Genomic DNA, 19,730 nt, shown 5'->3' with positions numbered 1-19,730 from the left:
GCGGCCGTGCCTGGGCTCTGTGATTGGGAGAGGGGCATTGGGAGCCGGGCCGGGCAGGGCCGTGTGTGCGCCGCTCGAAAATGCACTCGGATGCCGCCGCTGTCAGTGAGTAGCGGCGGGCCGCGCTGCTCTGCCCGCTCTGTTGCGGCTCTGGGTCCCGCAGCCAGCCCCGATCCTCCGCGCTTCGCTGGGGCGGCGCGGGCGGCGAGCAGGCCGGGGGCGGCGGGCTGGGGGGCAGCCCTCGGAGGGCTCCGGGCGGGCAAGGAGGGGCGTGCGGCGGTGCGTGCGGCAGGAGCGGCGCTTGAAGGCTATGACGCAGTTTCCCCGGCCCGGCTGGGAGCGCGGCGGGCCGGGGTCTGCACGGAGCCCGAGGGGAACGGCGGCGCGGAGGGGTGAGGAGTAGGGGAGGCGGCGCCGCCGCCCCGCGGGAGAGGTGCGCGCGCGGCGGGGGACGGTTGGTTGAACGGTTCCTCCGAAGGGGAGGGGGGCGGGGGGCGGTGGACTCCAACTCCCGGCAGCCCTCGCGGCGCACAGCGCCCCGCCCCCAGCGGGTGTGATCGCAGCCCCGGAGCCCGGCGGAGCCCCCCGGGCACGGGCACGGCGCTGGGCTGCGGGAGGGGGCAGCGTGGGGCGTCGGGAGGGCCTCGTCTGCGGGATGCCGCTCCTGAGGTGCTCCCGGTGCTGTGAAGCCTCCCCGGGGATGGGGGCGGGTGTTGGGAGTCACGGCCCTGGGGCGATCCCCGCTACGGGGCTCCGCGAGCCGCGGCCCTGCGCGCTGGGAGAGGGCCGCGCTCCTGGGCAGTGCCGAGGGTGCCGGTCGTGATGAGGGGCAGTGCATCAGCAGGCCTGGGCTGCCCGAGCCCTCCGTGCTCCTAGGAGTGAGAAACTGGGCAGGGAGGGGCTGGCAGAGCCCGCACGGTAACGTTATGTAATGTCTTTAGCAGCCCTGATTTATTCTACCTTTATGTTTAGGGGTCATTACGTGGTGGCGGTGAAGGCTCCTACTGATGCAGAAACAGCTGCCTCGGGTTGGAAATCGGAGGATTATTTTTCTAGAAGGTGCCTTTTGTTTGGTCCCTTTGCAGTATCCTCCGTTTAAAGCCCAAGAGGTGCAGATCTGTGTTACGCACTTGGGGGCTGCAGCTGCAGAAACTCCAGCCCTCCCTCGTGGAGGGGATCAGAGGTGGTGCAGTGATTTTTTTTTAATGCTAATTTCTCTGCACAGAGCACGTAGAGTACTGCTCCTCATCCTTCAGCTATTGCTGTCTTCTTCAAAATGTCTCTCGCAATGATTCCGTCTTCCACTACAGTATACATCAAGACCTTGAAGTGCCTATATGTGTATATGTGGTATTTTCAATAGGAATGTTTTCCTAAATTAACTTGCATCATTACCTGTAGATCCGTAGCCTTTGAGTTTTCTTTTTTCTTTTTCCCCTGTGGAAATGCTTGAAACAAGAGTTGACATTTCTTTTTGATCCTCTTTGTTCACTTAACACATTTTTGCTCATTTTTTCTAAGGATGATTTTTTTCCATGTTATATGAGAAACACAACTTTCCATTTCTCCTCTTTAAAAGTTTCTTGCACCTCCAATAGGTGTGATCAAAAATGTGTTCTATTTGCAAAGCAGTAAGCTGAATGAGGCAAGAAAAGAGTCTTCTCTCACTCTTTCTCTTTTTCTTTAGGCCCTGAGACTGCTGCAGCTCATGGCTGAGGCTTGCCACTTCCACGGCTCTGCTGGTGCAGGGCTTTATAGGAGCACTCTCTAATCCATCAGTCAAATGTATCTGGGTTAGCTCTTGCCAATTCCTTGAATTGGTTCAACTGACATGGTAGGTTTTTGCCTGCAGTGGATTAGGGAGTGTGCCCACGACCTGTGCTGCTGGCAGAGCTGGGGGAACTGTAGCTTTTGGCAGAGAGGAGGAAGCAAGCAGCTGGTGCAGCAGTGCTTGTGCCTGGTGTAGCTGTTTGTAGGCTGCTGCGGTTCCGTCATGATGTACTGATCCGTGTCATGCTGGACACCCTGGCAGTGCATGCCAGGGTTGCATTTCTGCTGAATTAGCTGGAGCACAAGGCGCAAAGTTTTTATTAGCTTTATACCCTTTGTAGGATAGCAAACGATACCTAATCTGGCATGAAGTTAGGAGCGGTGCTGGCAAATGGTGCTGTGGCCATAGCATCCGATGACACAAAGTTAACTCATTGATGTATTTTGGAATGAATTTGATGGTAGAGTAAGAGTGAATTTGTATAGGCTAGTTTTGTATTAAAGACCTTGTAGCTGCTTTTCCCCTGTTCCACTTGTGATGTCAGGAGCATGAGACTATCAAAATATTGTTTGATTTTATAACGATGCTGTAGAAATATGTTTAAAAAAGATGTAATTATCCACCACTTTATTCATTCTTTTCCATCTGCGCCTGGTCATTCTGGTTCTATGATATCCTGACAAGAATCTCCTCTAGGAATGCTTATCAGGCACATTTAATGGGCATACAAGCTGTGGTATTTGCAGCGACAGAAACAGATGTATCACACCATAAATGCACACAGTGTTAGGTCTTTGGCTAAAAACCAAAACAAAATATGAGCCAGCATGCAAGGTTTATTTTAAAGTGTATGTGATAGTGCAGCTCTGATTTGCTCCAGTTCAATTTAAGATAGATGGACATTTACACTAAAGGAACAGCTATGCAACATGTCTGCTGCTTAAATTGCTCTGAAATTCTCAATGAACTTTAAACCCCAGTAGCTCTTTCTGTAAACAAGCCTTCAGGTCAGGGTGCTTATTACATACCTGCGTAAAGGAAGGATTGGCTCCTGTGAAAGAAAGATTAGTGCTTTTCCCTTTTCCTATCTGCATAGTGCGCAGTCGTTTTAAAATACTTTGCTACAAGTCGTGTGAGTGACTGCTGATGTAATACCAAACGTTGTGGTGAAGGTTTGCATTAAAATGATATCCTTTTAACTTAAGCATACTTCAGTGTGGTGTCATTTCAGCCATTAAGGTTTTATGTTAATAACTTGAACCACTGTTTTGCTTCAGGATGTTTTAGGGTGTAGCATTTGGAAGATGCGTGCAAGCTTTCACACGTGTATTTGTGCTGTGCTGGCGTCAGCAGTGGCGCCGGATCAGGGCTGAGCTGTGCGTGTGCCCGCAGGGGGCACGTCCTGCGGTGTGCTGTCAGTAATGGCAGCTCCTGCTGCTCCTCCAGACACGAGGGCTCAGCCTGCTCCTTTTCCATTTCATTGGTTGCCCTGGCACCCCAGGCTGGGATTCACTTCTGCTCTCTTTGCTTTCTGAATCATGCTCTGTATTGAACTCTGTGAAATCGAGCAAGTCCCTGCGTGGGAATAAAGTGGAGTGTTTCTTCCTGGCTGAGACTTTGTGACCAGGCTGTAGGGATCTGTAACATTGCTAATTCTCTCTCTTTCTGATCGATTAAGAGCTGTGAAACAGAAGTGTAACAATCTTGCAAAGGTCTAAGAAGAAAAACTGTAGTGTAACACTCACATGAAAGTTGTAGAACAAACACCTGTTGTGCCCAAGCCCCGTGGAGGAGCCCGGAGTTGGTTGACACAGGTGCTGAAGGTGACTTCATTCTCCCTTGGACAGGAATGCCGTGTGAGCTCCTGGCTGCTCCATGTGCTTCCTGTACTTCACTTGGAGGTCTCTGTTCTTAGGTGTTTTGTTTTCCTGTAAATGAGGACAAAACTGATGCACATTTTTCGTTTGTTTTCTACGCTCAAATGTAGAAATTCTACTTTCTGAAGTACAGAAGGCTTCCACCAAGCATTGGCTTCAGATCTGAACATCTGAATTTATTGATCAGTATAAATTGTTGTGCCATTAGGATAATTCTGTAAACAAGCCAGGGGGAAACACGTCATGTAGTTCATAATGATAACATGATTCTTTTATTGGATAACTAAGGTTTTTTATAAAATCAGTTAGGGAGACGGTACTTTGGAGTAATATTTCTCCTATTGCTACAAGCTTTCTCCAGTTCTGTTGTTTGAAGCCAGGGACTGTATTAAATAAATGACTGAAACATTCTATTCTAATTTTCAGAGCACGAATCTGCCCGGTGTGTTTCTATCTAATTGTTTGCTGAGAAGCTTTTAGCAAATGCCATCATTTATACTGTTAGATAAATCTTAGCACTCATAAAAATTACTGACTCCTTCCAGACTTAAGTTCTTATTGCAGAGTTGCATTTGTAGCATTTGTGTCACGTCTGTGTAGTGTAATATTTTTAGATAAACTGTTACTGTTAGAATTTAGACCTACTGCTACTAGGGATTTTCTATTTGCTGAGATAATCTAGAAGCTTTTAATGGAAGCTCGGGTCTAATCTAGTGCTGGGGCAGGTTTGGTGGTAGGTGATAATGCACCCAATGGCTGTGGTTTGTCAGAGCTTTAACGTGAGCATTTTAATAGCAGGAAATAAGCTAGAGGTCTCAGGCAGGTATGTGCCATGTGTGGGCAGGCATATAGTTGGAAATAATCTTTTTTAGGTATTCATTTGTGGTCTGATTTGAATAGTTTGGCAGCACTATTGTTTCCTGTAATAAAAATTACAGTTGTCTTTCTTTTTTTTCTCAAAATGTGACTTAGCAGCTTTGAATTTGACATTTCAGATAGAAAGCGTTCAGCTTCTGTTCGCCTCTGTCATTTGATTATGTTTAAAATATGTATTGAGGGTTTTATTTTGGAGGAGTAGGGGGGAGGTGATATAAACCCTATTGGGTTTCATTGTATTTTGTAGCTTTGTCTCAGTGAAGGGTATTAGAACTACTTTTATCAGTGTCTTAAGAAAACAAGCCCAACCAGTTGCTCACTCCTTTGCCACTCCATAACTGTCAGGTCTGTGGTGTAAATATTAATACTAAAGTATTTTAAAGGTTGTTTTTAATCTTTTTGCTTTCTACTATTAGTTTGTATGTGACTGGGACTAATTAAGTAACCCAGACATTAACACTTGTTTTTGATGCTGAACTGTGAACGAGGGTGAAGTTCCATTTCATGAGGCTGGTTCTGGCATTTTGTTCCTTTCTGGCTGGATTTGCAAGTAGTTTACCCAGATTTTTTTTTCCTTAGCTTTGTGTTGTGGATTATTTCAAACTATTTAATAGCGTTTGGGATTTCCATTGCTAAAGATAGACTAGCATCTGCAAGAAAAACAGTTGTATATAATTGCGTTGGTTAATTTGTTTGCTGCATTCTCTTTACGGTTTGTAACATAGCATGCTTTTTCTTCAGTATTTCTGAAGCAAGCAGCTTTCTTCCTCTTGATCCCAGGTTAATATTTTTTCCTTTTCTGTGGTAATTAACCAGAATAGAGCCATAGAAGGTTGGAATTATTAAGATTGGAAAATAGCAGTAAGATCATCCAGTCCACCCCATGCCCACTAACCACATCCCTCAGCGCCGCATCCACGTGGTTCTTGAGTGCCTGTAGGCAGTGACTGCATCGTCTCCTTGGGCAGCAGCTTCCAATGCCTCATCACTCTTGCTGGAAAAAATGTTTCCTCATATCCAACCTGAACCTCTCCTGCCACAACTGAAGGCCATTCATTACATCTCCTCAGTTCCAGGCCGATTGATCTGCATTTCCTGTGTTCAGATGACAAATGGCTTCACCTAGGCTGCCTTCTTTCACTTGGAACCCACTCCTGCTGCTGTTGTGTGCAGAGCTCCTGGAGGTGCCCCAGGCTGGGGCATTGCAGTGGCTGGCAGTGACTGGCTCAGCAGTGATTGGTGTTGACTGCACCTTGACCTGCTGGTTTTCCAGCAGAAGTTTTACAAGAGAGTGGGAGAGAGTATATTTCAGGTTCTTTTGATTGAAAAAACATTTTAAAAGTATGTGTTTTCAGTGATGTGGAATACTTTGTGTGCATGTTGCTTATGGTGTGGATGCAGCAAACGCTGTGACCAAGTTTGAAAGGCAGCTTGAGCTGTAATTAAATGTTCCAGTTTTTTTGTCTGTCACTCATGTTTGCTTCGCTAACAGTAGCTGACAAATCAGCTTATTTTTGGTTTTGGATAACATCCCCACTTTGCAAGCATCTCCTCCACAGGTTTTATCTAGAAGCCTTAGTGTTCATATGAATATACCAGTCTGAGTGCAGTCAAGCTGTATGCATTGTTGGGTAAGAGCAGTAAAACCTACTGATGCAGTTTGTCCAAGTCAGTCATAATTATGTAAGGTTTTCTGAAGTAACAGCTTAAAGTTGTAAAGCTGTTACCAGTGGATGTGTGAAACATCCTGGTGTGAATGCTGTGTGTTGAAGTGCCTGGGAATGCTTTATTTCCAAGGCAATGCCTAGTTCTGGAATATATATTTTTTTCTATTGTTATTAAAAATACTATCTAAAGTTACTGCTTAATTTAGAAGAAAATATTTCCTTAGTGTTAGCCACTTAATATCTCCCGATATAACTGGTTTCTCTAAAGACCTTCGTTCTTTGTAGGTAGGCTGTGCAACAGGAGAAACTGTAATGTTTGTGCTCTGAAGAGCTCGGTGTGGGCTGGCAGTTAGCAAAGACACCTTTCATCATTTTATTCTTGCTCTTCTCGGAATAACTCTGCCCCTCTTTGCACCCTCACCTTGGTAGTAAGAAGCAACAGACTGTTTCTGTCTTGATATAGATAAATGTATCTGAAGTTTCAAATACCATCTCTGGGACATCTGACCTACAAAAAACATGTTGCTGTGATGGGGAATGGGGGAGAATAGATTAAGAAATACAGTTCTTAATGAAATGAGATTGTGCAGGTAAGGCAATAAATAAAACCTGTGATTCTTAAAGGTATCTCTTCAAATTTTTATAATTCACCATGTTGAGAGAATTATATACTGATGTGCACAACAAGCGTGCTGCTTCATTTTATAATTTTCTCTGTCCTGAGGATCTGATATTTAATGCAAATTGCTTGCCCTTAGATTCTGGGTCATCTTTGGTGTCTTTTGAGAGCGTTTTTCTGAAATGAAATGTGGGAATTACATTTTTGTCCTTATATTTTCTAGGAGTAAGTGGAGTGAGCCACATTTGCTGGCAGAAGTGCTTCAGCCATTATCCCATAGCAGTGACACCGGGCATGCAGAGTTGCATTCTACTTGTAGTGTTTTGCTCACCATATGGGATGTGTCTCTGTGTTGTCAGTGTGCTCTTCTGCCCAAGTTCCAGTGGGACTGCCAGTTTGCTTTTGGTTTAAATGGAAGTATTTTATAGTGGTTCAGTGTCTTTGTCTCTCATCTGAGCTAAGCCCATCTTCTCAGTTTCTTGCTGGATTGCATGCACTCTGACTGGATCAAAGTAGATCTTTTTTTTGTAAATTACTTCTCTAGTTTTGTTCAGGACTTGTTTCTAGCAAAAATAGGTGATTTAAAAGAACAGAGGAAAAACTAGCTTGTCTCTTTTTGTCAGCTGATGCAAACTCAAGTGTTTTATTTGTGAGGCATGGAAGCAAAGTCAGTATTTGTGTTAGGGCTTCTTTCATTAAGTGTCAGAGTTCTTCATTTTGGGTTCTGTTGGCTTTGATTGTTAACTGCTGTATGGTGACTTGGTTCATTACACAGAAGTCGTTTCAGCTGTGAGTGTTCCAGTAATTTAGTTTTGCCAGGAAACGAGTATAAAGACAAGTACTTTTGTATTATCTTCTAAAAAGCAGTGTTTTCAGTAGTCATTTTAGAAAGTTACATGATAATTAAATTGTTTTTGCAGTAGATGGAAGAAGAATTCTGAGCAACATGGAAACAATATAATATATATATATATATATAATATATTCCTCATCTTAAGGACAAAAGTTGTAAATGATTTAAGCTCGTCATATTTAATAGAATTTTGTATTTAGGTGTAGCTCCGTTTTGCTGGATATGATCTGTGCCTTAAGAACAACACATATGTAGGATTTCTTCTGCAGATTTGACTTAATATTTTCCATTATGTGTTGAAAATGTTGGTTCTGGAAAAGAGTTAAGTTGGCTTTTGTTTTATAGTCTTGTCGTGGTTTGATTGAATTACCAGAATTTACGAAGATCGTTTGCTACAGCTGGAAACCAAGCAGTTTAAAACTTTTTTTTTTTCCTCCCCCTCTAGATTTTCAACTGAATTCTCACCTATCAACACTGGCAAATATTCACAAGATTTACCACACCCTCAATAGGCTGGTAATGACTTGCCATTTTCTCTTGGTGAAATTGCTAGGGCGATAGGTCGCAATGCTTTTGTGGTTGAAATCCTTTAGTAATGACACTTCTAAGAACTATCACTGCCCATTTGGCTGAGATGCTGTGCTTTTTGAATCTGACAATTGCAATAAGCAGTATTAGTAAATGCAGCTGAAAGCTTATACACCAAGGTTCAGAGTGGAGTATTAGCCATGTTCAGTGCAACACTGGATTTGGAGTTTTTTCCCCAAGCAATATTTCCTAGATGATCAGATAATGGTAATCCTTATTACACTCATAGCTTCCATTTGTACAGTGCAAATTTGGTGGAAAAGACACTTCCTTTAAAAAAAATTAAAAAAAAAAAGGATAATTTGTTTCCAAGATTCCAGTTGTGTTTTAACTGGTTTTCTCAGGTTTAACTGGTTTTCTGTGTTTTTAGCCATAAACAAAGCCACTACTGTGGGTAAGGCTAAATTCAGTTTTTTCTAAATGTGGCATTTATTCATGGAGTTCTTTAAAAAAGCCATGCAAGATTGCCCATTCAGTGGATAGTACTCTTCAGGTGTTGTTTGTTTTTGAGTGCAAAAAAGTTTTTAAAAATATTTTTCAAATTACTTGCAGAGTATCCTTGAACTTTGTAGATATATTCGCAAGTGTAATTGTTTTGGTAAATACAAACCCAAAACAAAAAGCCACTGCAGTTTTAGCTAAATGCTCCTTAAATAATGAAGATTAATATTAATATTGAATAAAGGTTAAAAACATTACTGAACAGTGGAAATTATGATCTTATTTAACTGTGTTCATTCCTATTCTCTTGCAGAATCTGACAGAGGACGTTGGCCAGGACGATCACCAGACAGGTATTTAATAAGGATGCAGTAGAAATAGATCACAACAATTTAATCTTGCTTCGTGAAATAAGTCTAGCATTAGAGATTTTAGGATGCTGAGGGAGTTTTAGAAAGCAACTACAGGATTTTTTTTTTTTACTATAAGATTTCCTCAAAATAAGTGTTTGTGCTTTTAATCTCCCCAGTTGTGAACTGACATAGGTTTCAGCAGTATGCCATTTTACTGTTTCTTTGTGTAAGTTCTTTAAGAAGACCTTACTGCAAATTCCTCTCACTCCTTGGACTCAACCCATCAGGCTAGCAGAATATCCGTGTTCTTACAGTGTTTTGACTCTTGAAATCGCATTAGTGAGAACAGAGCAGAAGCAAGGCCTCTCATGGCTTTTGTGTTGCCTGTGACCGAGTTTAAATGCTGTGCTCCAAACAACCCAGTTCATTTTTATTTCTTTTTAGCAGTTTTGTTGGATGGAACTTGTTCCTATTTCTTGTGTAGATTTTCAGTAAATATCTAAGGTCTATTTAGTAGTTTCCAGTCTGTTTTCTGCTCTGTGAAATGTGTTTCTGGGGCCATCATCTCAGGTGCCTGGTACTAGCTTGCTGCCAATCCTTGATTCACTTGCATTTGTGCTTTGCGGCTTGATATCTTTTAACATGTGCTACTTCCTTTTGCCCTTGTTCCTTAAAGCTGACGTTTTGCTTGATTCCTTTTTCTTCATTCCTTTCTGTGTTTCAAGCATGATACTTAAGAAGAAAGGAAAGTAGCTTGTTGGCTTCAAGCCCTGATGTTCAGCAGAACCGTTTTTCAAAACTGGCCATGTCTGTCCTCCCATGTCTCAAAGTTGTTCTCTCTCCTGAGGTGCTAGCTATGTGTGCTGGTGTTACCCTGAGTGCTGAAGAAAGTGGGGAGAGATCCTCCTGGAGATCCACTCCTCCTAGAGATTTCTAGGACAGGCTAGTACAGCTATCACTGTCTTGACTTAGTGCAATGAGAAGAGATGAATAGGGCTGAATTGCCTGGGATCTGACATTGACTTGCATGCCCTCCTCTGTACTGGCTGTGTTTTGTAGTTGCACTGTCTTACCCTGCCAGAAGGCTTCTATCAAATGTTTTCTGTCAGTGTGCTTGGTGATTTCGTACCTGAAGTTAGCTCATCATGTAAAATCTCTTCAGAAAAGGTTGTCGGAAGCTGGTAGTTCTGACAGACCTGTTACTGTCCATTTGTAAGAACTCTTCTGTCTCCTAATGGAGACTTGGAATTTTCCCCTTTGTGATATAGGTTCTTGAACTAAACCTGGATACATCCTTATTTCTCACATGAAAATGCGTTCTATAGTCTTTTCTAACGTTTGATTGCAAAACTGTTCTGAAGCATGAAGTATTGGTTTTGAGGCAGTCAAGTTCTGTTACTAATCAATAAGAGTAAGTAGGTCTGCTTAAGGTATTTGGAATTTCTTCTGTCTTGCTTAGCACTACCATTGTAAAAGGTCAGTGTAAGAAGTAAGCCTTAGCACTCCTGTTATCACACTGGGAAGATGTTTGAATATGTTGTTGATTTTAATGAACTGCTTAAATCTGACACTTGTTGTTATTGCCTACTTTGTGTTTGTTTGAATTAAGCTATTTTAAAAGCTTAAGCATACTCACTGAATGAGTTTGGACACCAAATCCCAGTGAAGAATGTATTTTTTTTTAAATAGCTGTGAAAGATCCTTTCAAACCAGGAGAGAGTATGAAATAACTGAAATCAGAAGTTGCTACTTGCAAGTTCTTGTCTTCAGATTTCATTCTAGTGTTTTTTATGCTTCTGCCCTGTTTTATATCTCTTTGCAGGAAAAGATGAAGCCCCAATGTTTGCATAACTTGCAGCCTTGAGTTCAGTAGAAAAGTGTATGTGGCCTTTCACGTGTGAGGACAAGTAGATGTGCAGGGGGCTATTTTGGTTGTTGTGAATACGGTGCAGTGATGTCTCATGTGCCCGCTTTTTAGGGGACTTGACACTTGTGAAACATCTTACAGGAGAGTCTTATGTAAGTCTGGAAAAAAAAATAACAACCACCCAACTTTTCCAAATCATTTGCTTTTGTTGTACCTAAATTTTCATAATTCCTATTCTCCAGTGTTACTGACAGTGTAGTAAGAAGTGTCAGGACCTATTCATTTTGTTAGGCAGCTTATAGAACTTAGATCCTGTGGATGTGAGATTCTACATCTAGAATATATTTCCTGTGGATATGAGATTCTACATCTAGAACATATTTGACAATCTTGTTAATAAGTCTGTTGCAAAGGTTTCCTTGGGTGTTATCAGACCCATCTAGAGACTTTTTTTTTTTTTTTGAGATGTTTTTCACACTTTGAGCCTTCTGGAGAAAATCTTATACTTAGGGGTTACTGTTATTTTTCTGATGTGTATCCTGGTTTTGTTGTTACAGTGGAGTCATTTTGAGGGTGACTTGTAAATATATTTGAGCTAAACATATCAGCTAAATTGAGCTGAGATTTCTGAAAGCTGCTTAGAAAAATGGACTATTTCAATTTTAGGTTACCCTTTATTTATAATGAACTTTTAATGCTTAGTGTATTGTTTCAAAGCAAGTATTTCTGAGTTAACAATAAATTCACTGGACATCTAAATCATTTTAGACAAATTCTGTATTTTCTAAGTATTACTGTTTATTTTATGGAACCACAAATTAAATATCTAAGAGCTAGAATCTGGGTTTTTCAGATTTTCTTCGGTGATTTGGGAATTAGCATGGAAATTATTTCAAAATATATCGCATTATAATTACAGTCTCACGAAATGTGTTAGCATTCAGTGTGTTTGTATGTATCTGAAAAGTAAGGTAGTCAGTAAATGTGTCACAGGGCTTTAACTTATCATCTGTCTCTAAGGGTAAGAATCACAGACTGTCAGATTCATTAATCCATTTGTTCTTTTTTTTTCCCCTCCTTTGTGTATGCATTAGCTTGGAAACTTCCCTCCTGAATTTGATATGTCATTTTCCTCATGCCTGTAAATCTAGCAGCTTGTCAATAGCTTGCATCCTGCTTTGGTTATTAAATTGTGACCTCTTTACTTATCCAGACTAAAATGTCTGTACAAGTACGTATCTTCTTGTCTCCTGACTGTTTTAGCACAAGGAGGTAATGACTTCAGAAAAAAAAAAAAGAGGCTTCATTGCTTTTCTTGAAGCTTGGAAGGGGGTGGAGGGAAAATTATTTTGCTTCTACTCTTTTCTTGTTGTTTTAGAGAAGAAAAACTCTTGCAAGTCCAAAGCAGTTCTGTAGTGTGAAGTTCAACATAGAGGAGGTGATTTTTTTCCTATATACCTGGTTTTACAAGAAGATAGCAATTTGTTTGGTGTTTTGATGAGTACCTTAGTTTTTTTTCTCATTTCACATCTGAAAAAATAACTGTGTTTGTGATGGTCTTGTTGCATCATTAAGTGAGTCGCTTTATCTTTTCCAGTTACTTCATCATTCCCAGTTTGTAATTATTTTTCTTTTGAAACATCCATCTACTTAAACATCAGAAGAGCAGAAGTTGTTCACGGTTGTTACCTAGAGAGTAGGTGAAATGATGTGTCTGTAAATCTCTTCTGTGGGGACACAGCTTGCAGAATTCTTTTTAATTGACCACTGTTCTTTCCTTTTTGTTTGTTCTGTTTTTTTTTTTTCTGATGTTTTTCTGCTATTCTAGGAGTGTCTCCCCCTTGAGGTGCTTATCTTACATATTGTTTTGTATTTCTTGGGGTGAGTTTTAGCTCTTGAGTTGATACATCTCTGGTAACTTTGTCTCCTGCACATTTGGAAGTACCGAATAGAATGTTTGGCAAACAACATTTATACTCGGCAGGCTTTTGGCTGGTGGTGGCCTATTCAGCAGCCATTTGGAGGCTCTACCTTGCAAATGCTAGCTTCAAGTGTCAAAAAAACAGTGAGAACTAGGAGGGTTCTGCCAATCTTGAGTTGAGACCCAGGAGTAAGAAACTTTGAAGATAATCACATCAGAGAAACTGCACTTGGTAAGTAAAGTTCCTGTCAAACTTTGCATGAAGTCAGAGAGAGCTGCATGTGCGTTTGCAGATGATTGGACCTGTGAGAACTAAAATTAGTTGGAAAAACCTAGACATCAGTAAGGTCTGTGTGGAAAAGGTTAATATTAATGCTACTTAGTGAGCTACGCTCTAAGAAATATAAGAAATTGAAATAATTTAAATAAAGCAGTATTTGGATAGTTTTTAACTTTAGATGGATGTGATAGAAATATCCTACTTTTTTAACTTTAAGAAACTACAAGGAAGTTATAACTACCCTTCAAATTCAGTGTACTAATTCTCATGACAGAAGTAAATATTTTTTCAAGTATTGTTTTTTCAGTGTGTTTTTTGTAGTTTCTAGATCATTCAACAATTAAAACATAGGGAAGATTTAGTCCAAAACTAAGTTATTATGATGATAAATCTCTGAAAGCAAGTAGAATTTATTTGTCTACCTTGTGTCTTTGTGTGTGGGTTGAGCATATGCATTTAATAGCCATTTACCAGTTTCTGGGCTCTCTTCTCTTTCCTTTTCTGTCAGTTTGATAACTGCAACTAGATACATTCAAACCAAGAAAAGGGTGTAAGTTTTTTGTAAGCGTCATTGGAGAAATTGGGGTGTGATGAATTCTATTATCATTATAAGACTTCAAACAGGAATTCTTGGATTCAATTTTTTGGTTTGTCTGGGGTTGCAGAGCTGATAAAATGATTTTCCCATTCTATAACTTTTATTTATTTTCATCTTCTGCTATGCATCTCTCTTCACAGAAGCCTTGCATATTTCTTTTCCCAGTAAAATAGCAAGCATTAACAAGAGTAAACTGGGCAAATTCGAGGGGTTTTGGTTTGGTAGTTTTGGTTATGTTTTACAAGCATCCAATGTCTGTGGCATCATAAACAGATTTCTAAATAGGCATACCAAAAAAAAAAAAAAAAAAAGAAGAAAAAAGGAATGAAATAGTTCTCAAAGGAATGAGGTGACTGTGGGTTGTATTCTGGTGCTCAAGTACATACATATTTTCTAAAATAATCTATTTGTTAGCACAGGCTTTGATTTATTAGGTTTGTGTCTGACTTTGTTCATAGTTCTGGATGTGTTGGCTGTCTTTAGCCATCTATTAGGTTTTCTTGTCATCTTAAGTGTTCTTAGTTTGTGTAGGTTTTCAAATCCCAGAACACTCTTCAGAAACTTGATTTAAAAATCCATTAAGCATCATACTTAGAGTAATTTATGGAAATAAAATTTTGTGGTACCATTAAACTGCAGGTATAACAAGATGGAACTAATGCTCTCATAAGACAAGGTTCATTAGTTTCTTTAATCTGGATAGTAAAATGCTTTGGGTGTACTATGAAATTTTGGTGGTCTCTGGCTTATCTGTTTCAACTATACTTATTTTTGACAATATGATTATGATTATTGTTAATATCCTTTCATTATATATTCAGGATAATGCTTCTAGAAGTAGATTCTTCTGACACAGCTGTTACATTTTGATATGATAGAAATTTAAGTACAGTGGATTTCTTTTTAATAACTAGTTTAATTATATCATAAATGCATGGTACTCTTAAAGCTTTCTTTCTAAAAGATAGTGTAGGTATATCCATGCTTTCCTGAGAGGGGAGCTTTGCAGACAAAAGAGAAGGAAGGGGAAAAAAGTATAGGAAGAATATATAAAATGGAAAGAGTATTTCTTGAACTAGAGAGATAAATTTTCTTCTTAACAAAAATGAGTATAAAGGTAAGACCAAAGAAGGCATGCTAAGTTTGTTGGTTGAAACCAAATTTGTTATTGTTGATAACTGATATGACCATATTGCCTACTGTCAGAAAAATCCTTACTTTTGTATGTCTAATAGTTTCAGTGCATGTTTAAAATAAAGTTCATATAGCAAAGCCTATGAGGCTGTAAGGTTCCTTACATGTGTTTCTCCTATAACAGGAGAGAGGCTTTCAAAGATACGAAGAATAGGTAAGCATAAGATTGACATTAGTATTTGTTGGGAATTGGGCCTCTGATTTCAGTCTGGTGTCAAATGGTAGTGCAAATTTCATTGCTTACTTCTGTACTGTGACTTAAAGTAAAAGATTTTGTGAGTGAGATAAAGCAGAGCTAAACTTGGATGCTGTTGAAGCTAAGAGGAGGTAGCTTAGGCACGCTGTAATTCTTCATATTTTCTTGCAAGTTTCTTTGGCATAGCTTTCTGTCCAGATTTTTATACCTCACCTCTCCCTTCCTTTCCTTCTAAAATTTCTCTGCATAACATTTAAAGCTTTGATAGCTCTTTGAGCTGCTCCTACACATACCTTTTTCTGGTGTCCATGTGGTCTTCAGTATATGAAAGCAGGTCAGAATTTTGCCTGACTTGTAAGCCTATTGTTTTCATGAGAACAAAGATAATTAAACAACTTGCTGTGCTGACATGCAGAAAGGTTTGTGTGGGGATTGTTTTTTCTTTTTTCTTCTTCCCTCCATTTAATTACATGGCAAAAGGAATAAGTAGGAATACGCAGCCAGCAGCAGTTTTTTAAATTGTCCATTTCCTACTTGCAGAACTTCACTCTTTAATAACTGCCTGACCAAAATGATAGTAACTTATTTTTTTTCCCTAACGGTTGTTAAGCATTTCTTAAAAAAAAAAAAAAAGAAAAAAGAAAAAGAAAAAAAAAGCAACCTCTAGATAAACAACAACAACAAAACATCAAAAAAACAACCACTCAAACACCAGTCAACCAAACAATAACCTAAAAAAAAAAATTGCCCAAAATAATTCCCTCCCTCCCCTTCCCATAACAAATCAGAGTGGGAAAAAACCCTCCTTTCAGTATCACAACAGAAGTGTGATTTAAGAATAAAAAGGTTCTGTTTTCTAGACCTATGCTGCTCTAATCTTTGTGTTGCATCTGTATTTCAAAAAGTAATGAACAACTCTCAGAAGTTCTGATCTGAATTAATTACTATAAAAATCAGACTGAAGACTTAGATGCTTCTTCAGAATAGTCTTAGTTCTTGCCTTTTGTTAGACAGAGGTAGCACTGGTATAACTGTATATTTTGGCATAGTATTATTGACTTTAACTGAAATCTGGTCAGAGGAACACCATGGAAAACAGATTTTGCTCTGGAAAGGGGGCCTTTTCTTTTCTAATTATAAGTTCACTAACTTCCTCCCTTCCCTTTCCTTTGTAACATGCCTATTAGTGGACACAGTTTGACTGGTCTGCAATAGTTTCATCTCTTGTACTGGTGTTTTTAATTCCCTCTGTAGGAAGTCTCCGGTCTTGCAGTTCATCAGACTGCTTTAGTAAAGTGATGCCTCCAAGGAAAAAGAGGAGACCTGCAGCAGGAGATGATTTATCTGCTAAGAAAAGTAGACATGATGGGTATGTCATCTTACCATGAGCTAAGACTGATGGAATATCTAAAGATGAATAGCTGATTTGATCATGTTTTTAAATACTAATCAAAATTGTATTCAGATTTGATTGGTTTCTAGATGTGGAACCGTTGCCTGTAATTGACGTGAGCATGTAGTTTCAGTTTCCTTCTCACCTTTTCCTAGCCTTAAACCAGGCTTGTAGGGAACTTCTGTTCTTGTTTGCCAGATGTAAAAAATAGATGTACCTGCTTGTTCAGATACTTCTAAGAGATATAGTAATGTATCAAAAAAGTGAATGTAGTTGTAGGCTATTTGCAACCACAGTCTTACCTGAAATTCTGTTAATCTTTCCCTGTCATGTTGGTGGTTTTATGCTGAAAAAGTTGCATGTTGCTCAGGCAAGTTTATAGGTAGTGGTGGAGCACTGGCTGAGGCAGTGCTGCTCAGCTTCCCTCTGAGCAATGGAAGTGCAAGTGGGTTATAACAGTGTTGGAAGATCATTGTGCTTTTTTGGCACAGGTGCTGCATAGCTGACTGTTCTGGAAATGCTAGATTTTCTGTGTATGTTCAGTCAGCCTCAGTCCTTCAGCATCCTATGAGTGCGTTCATTATATGCAAAGTGGTCATTACTTAACGTGAAATAAAATCAACTTGTGGGAAACTGCATGGTACGTGCTACCACATGCTTGGAGGAAGGCTGTAGCATACTTATATGGTATCTTGAGGTTGGAAATTGATGTATACAAGCAGAAAATTTGGCTGCTTCTGCATCTGCTGGTAGAATGTGAGCTCTATTACATTAATGTATTACGAGTGACTCAGAAATCTCAAGCTTCTGTAACATGTATCTTCAGAAAGGTAAAAAGATGCATTTGTCCTGTCAGCCTGAAATGAGGCTGCATACTTTCCTTTTTATTCACTAGCATGACTAATAAAAATGCTAGCAGCCAAATTAAGACTCTAGTTATGCCTCTGTAACTCCATTGTGCTTAATAGGGTTGCACAACTGTAGCTGCCCTGGAATTTATTAAGTGATCTGCTGAGGCAGAAGAAAGGTCTAAATTCCCCTTCATTGCTTTCAGTATGTAAAACTAGCAAGAGCAAAAAAGCACTACATGTTCTTAATATTTTTTGTGATTTTTGAGAAATATTAAAGTGAAAATAGGATTAAATGTTCCTAGAATCTAAGTAGAGATGTTTACAAATTGTAAATCTACCTCTGTTTGGCAAGACCCTGACAGCAAGACAGTACAAGCCAAAACCCCTAGGAAGTAAGGTTGTCTGTAGCAGGAGATACTAATCTGTGTAGTTCATACAAGAAAATGATGAAAAGCTGATTTCTTACTCTGTTAGTAGTGGGTGTAATCACTAGGAACTTTTTGAAAGGATAGTTTGAATGCTTTTTCTATCTGCCTTTCAGTTTGTACCAAATGGATCTAGTCTTCGTTCTACTGCTGTCTAAAGTTTACTTCAGGGGAAAACCTCTGCCTGCTTTTAGAAGTGGGGGTGAAACCAGATCTGTCAGCTGTGGGCCAGAGGGGAATATCCTTCTCTGATGTGGTTCCAATTTTTGTTTTCCTTCTTCTAAGTTTTTAGGGCTTCCTCAGCTTCCCTTTGTTTCCTTATTTTTGCTTTGATCTTCAAGAAAATGGCATGTATTTCACCAGACCTGGTAATATGAATTCATTTGCTGAATATTCAGCTCTATTTTAGAGCTGTATTTTCTTTCGAGTATTTCTTGGAATGAGTTAGACAAAGAGCAAATCATCTCATACTTCTATCCAAAAAGCAGAGAGCTCCTGCTTTTTTTTTATTTTTTATTTTTCCCCAAGGTTAGACATTTCAGTGTGTTAGGCAGAAACCAATATGAAATTAGGAGTCTCTGCAGCAGTATGCTCTTGAAAGCCTAGTTGTCTCCAGAGCTATTGCTTCTGACATTGTATGAATGCTTTATACAATAAAAATGCTGCAGGTAGTTCAATGCCAGTATAAATAATAAGGGGCTTCTAGATCTACTTCTTTACTATTGCTCTCATTTTAGATGCAGATTTGCTTGAAACTTCATACTGGTAACTCAGGGGACATTAGCCTGTGTGGAATCTGTACTGTTAAGTAAAAAAGGGTAGTCAGAATTGTCTTGAACATCTACTTTTCATGAAAAACAAAATGTATTATCTCCAAGAAAGATGATATTTCCTACCAGAGAGAGGATTTGTCACTTTAAATGTTTTTGAAACGGTCTAAGTTTTGTATGTTGTAGGGGAATGTTAACAACTTCAGTAATTGTTCAGTGTGAAAATGTTGGAGTACCATAGGGACCACCGATGGAGTGTCGTTGCTAAGGGTGTCAGTGCAGCAGAAACCAAATGCTGATTACTTCTCCCGTTTTTTTTCTACACACACAAACACACAAATATAACCCTTGCATGGATAGTTTAGTTGGGTGATCTTTTCAGTCTTCACTTTTTGTGCTCCTATATTTTCTTCAGTTACAGAAATAGTAATACTTCTGAGATGCATGTTCTTTGCATGTTATTGCAGCAGGGCTCTGTACTGAAAAAAAAGATTTCAAAAGACACTCACCTTCATAAATCCTAAACAAATATGGTACCAGGAAACTTGTAATACCCTTTACCCTTGGTTTCAGGCTGTTATGAATGCAGTCTCATTTTGGGATAATTAGAAGGACGATGCTGCCTTTTGAAGAAAAGTATTTATAGGATCAAATCTAGATGTGATTGCAGTTATTTGGAGAACTGATCTCATATGGAGACTAACTATGGAAAACAAAGATTCTTGTTTTTTTTAGCATTCCATCCTTCTGCAATAAGAGCTTGAATTCTGTTAATTAGTATTCATAATTTCACCTTGAAACATGAATGGGATGTTTTAGTGGAAGGAGTTTTTTTTTACTGAAAGATGAACTGTGAAAATAATTCAGTGTGTTCATCTCTGGATCACAGTAAAATTTATCCCATCTTAGAGAATGGTGTTGGAAAGCGGTCAGTTCAGTGCACAGCTATCAGAACGTAGTGACTTGAAGATGTTTTATTTCCTTCTCTGTTTGGCAGACTTGACCATATTGTACTTGGAATACTCACACTCTAGGTTATTCTCAATTTGGATTTATAAGTATGTGTTCTGTATGCTGCTCTTCCACCCTAATGTTAAGGGTCTTAGGAAGGGTAAAGCAAGTTTCATGTGAAGACGGTTGCTAGGAAGGAGTAGAGTCCCTACTGTATATCTGTGTATCTGTTATGCAAT

At 39.5% G+C, this 19,730-nt stretch overlaps 1 protein-coding gene across 1 annotated transcript in view; it reads left to right on the top strand.

Annotated features, from left to right (window-relative positions):
- The first annotated feature begins 310 nt into the window (after window positions 1-310).
- DCUN1D4 (defective in cullin neddylation 1 domain containing 4) overlaps window positions 311-19,730 on the top strand; it is a 32,402-nt gene continuing 12,982 nt past the window's right edge. Inside the window, 6 exon segments of the mRNA XM_065737041.1 lie at window positions 311-392; window positions 395-433; window positions 8,109-8,179; window positions 9,006-9,045; window positions 15,030-15,059; window positions 16,356-16,470. Coding sequence (XP_065593113.1) covers window positions 311-392; window positions 395-433; window positions 8,109-8,179; window positions 9,006-9,045; window positions 15,030-15,059; window positions 16,356-16,470 — 377 coding nt within the window.

Source organism: Cyrtonyx montezumae, unplaced genomic scaffold (assembly GCF_038088225.1).
Source record: "Cyrtonyx montezumae isolate F1298 unplaced genomic scaffold, pur_monq_1.0 scaffold_2, whole genome shotgun sequence".
NCBI lineage: Eukaryota > Metazoa > Chordata > Aves > Galliformes > Odontophoridae > Cyrtonyx > Cyrtonyx montezumae.
Note: the sequence above shows the minus strand (reverse complement) of the source record. Positions and strands in the feature narration are given on the sequence as shown.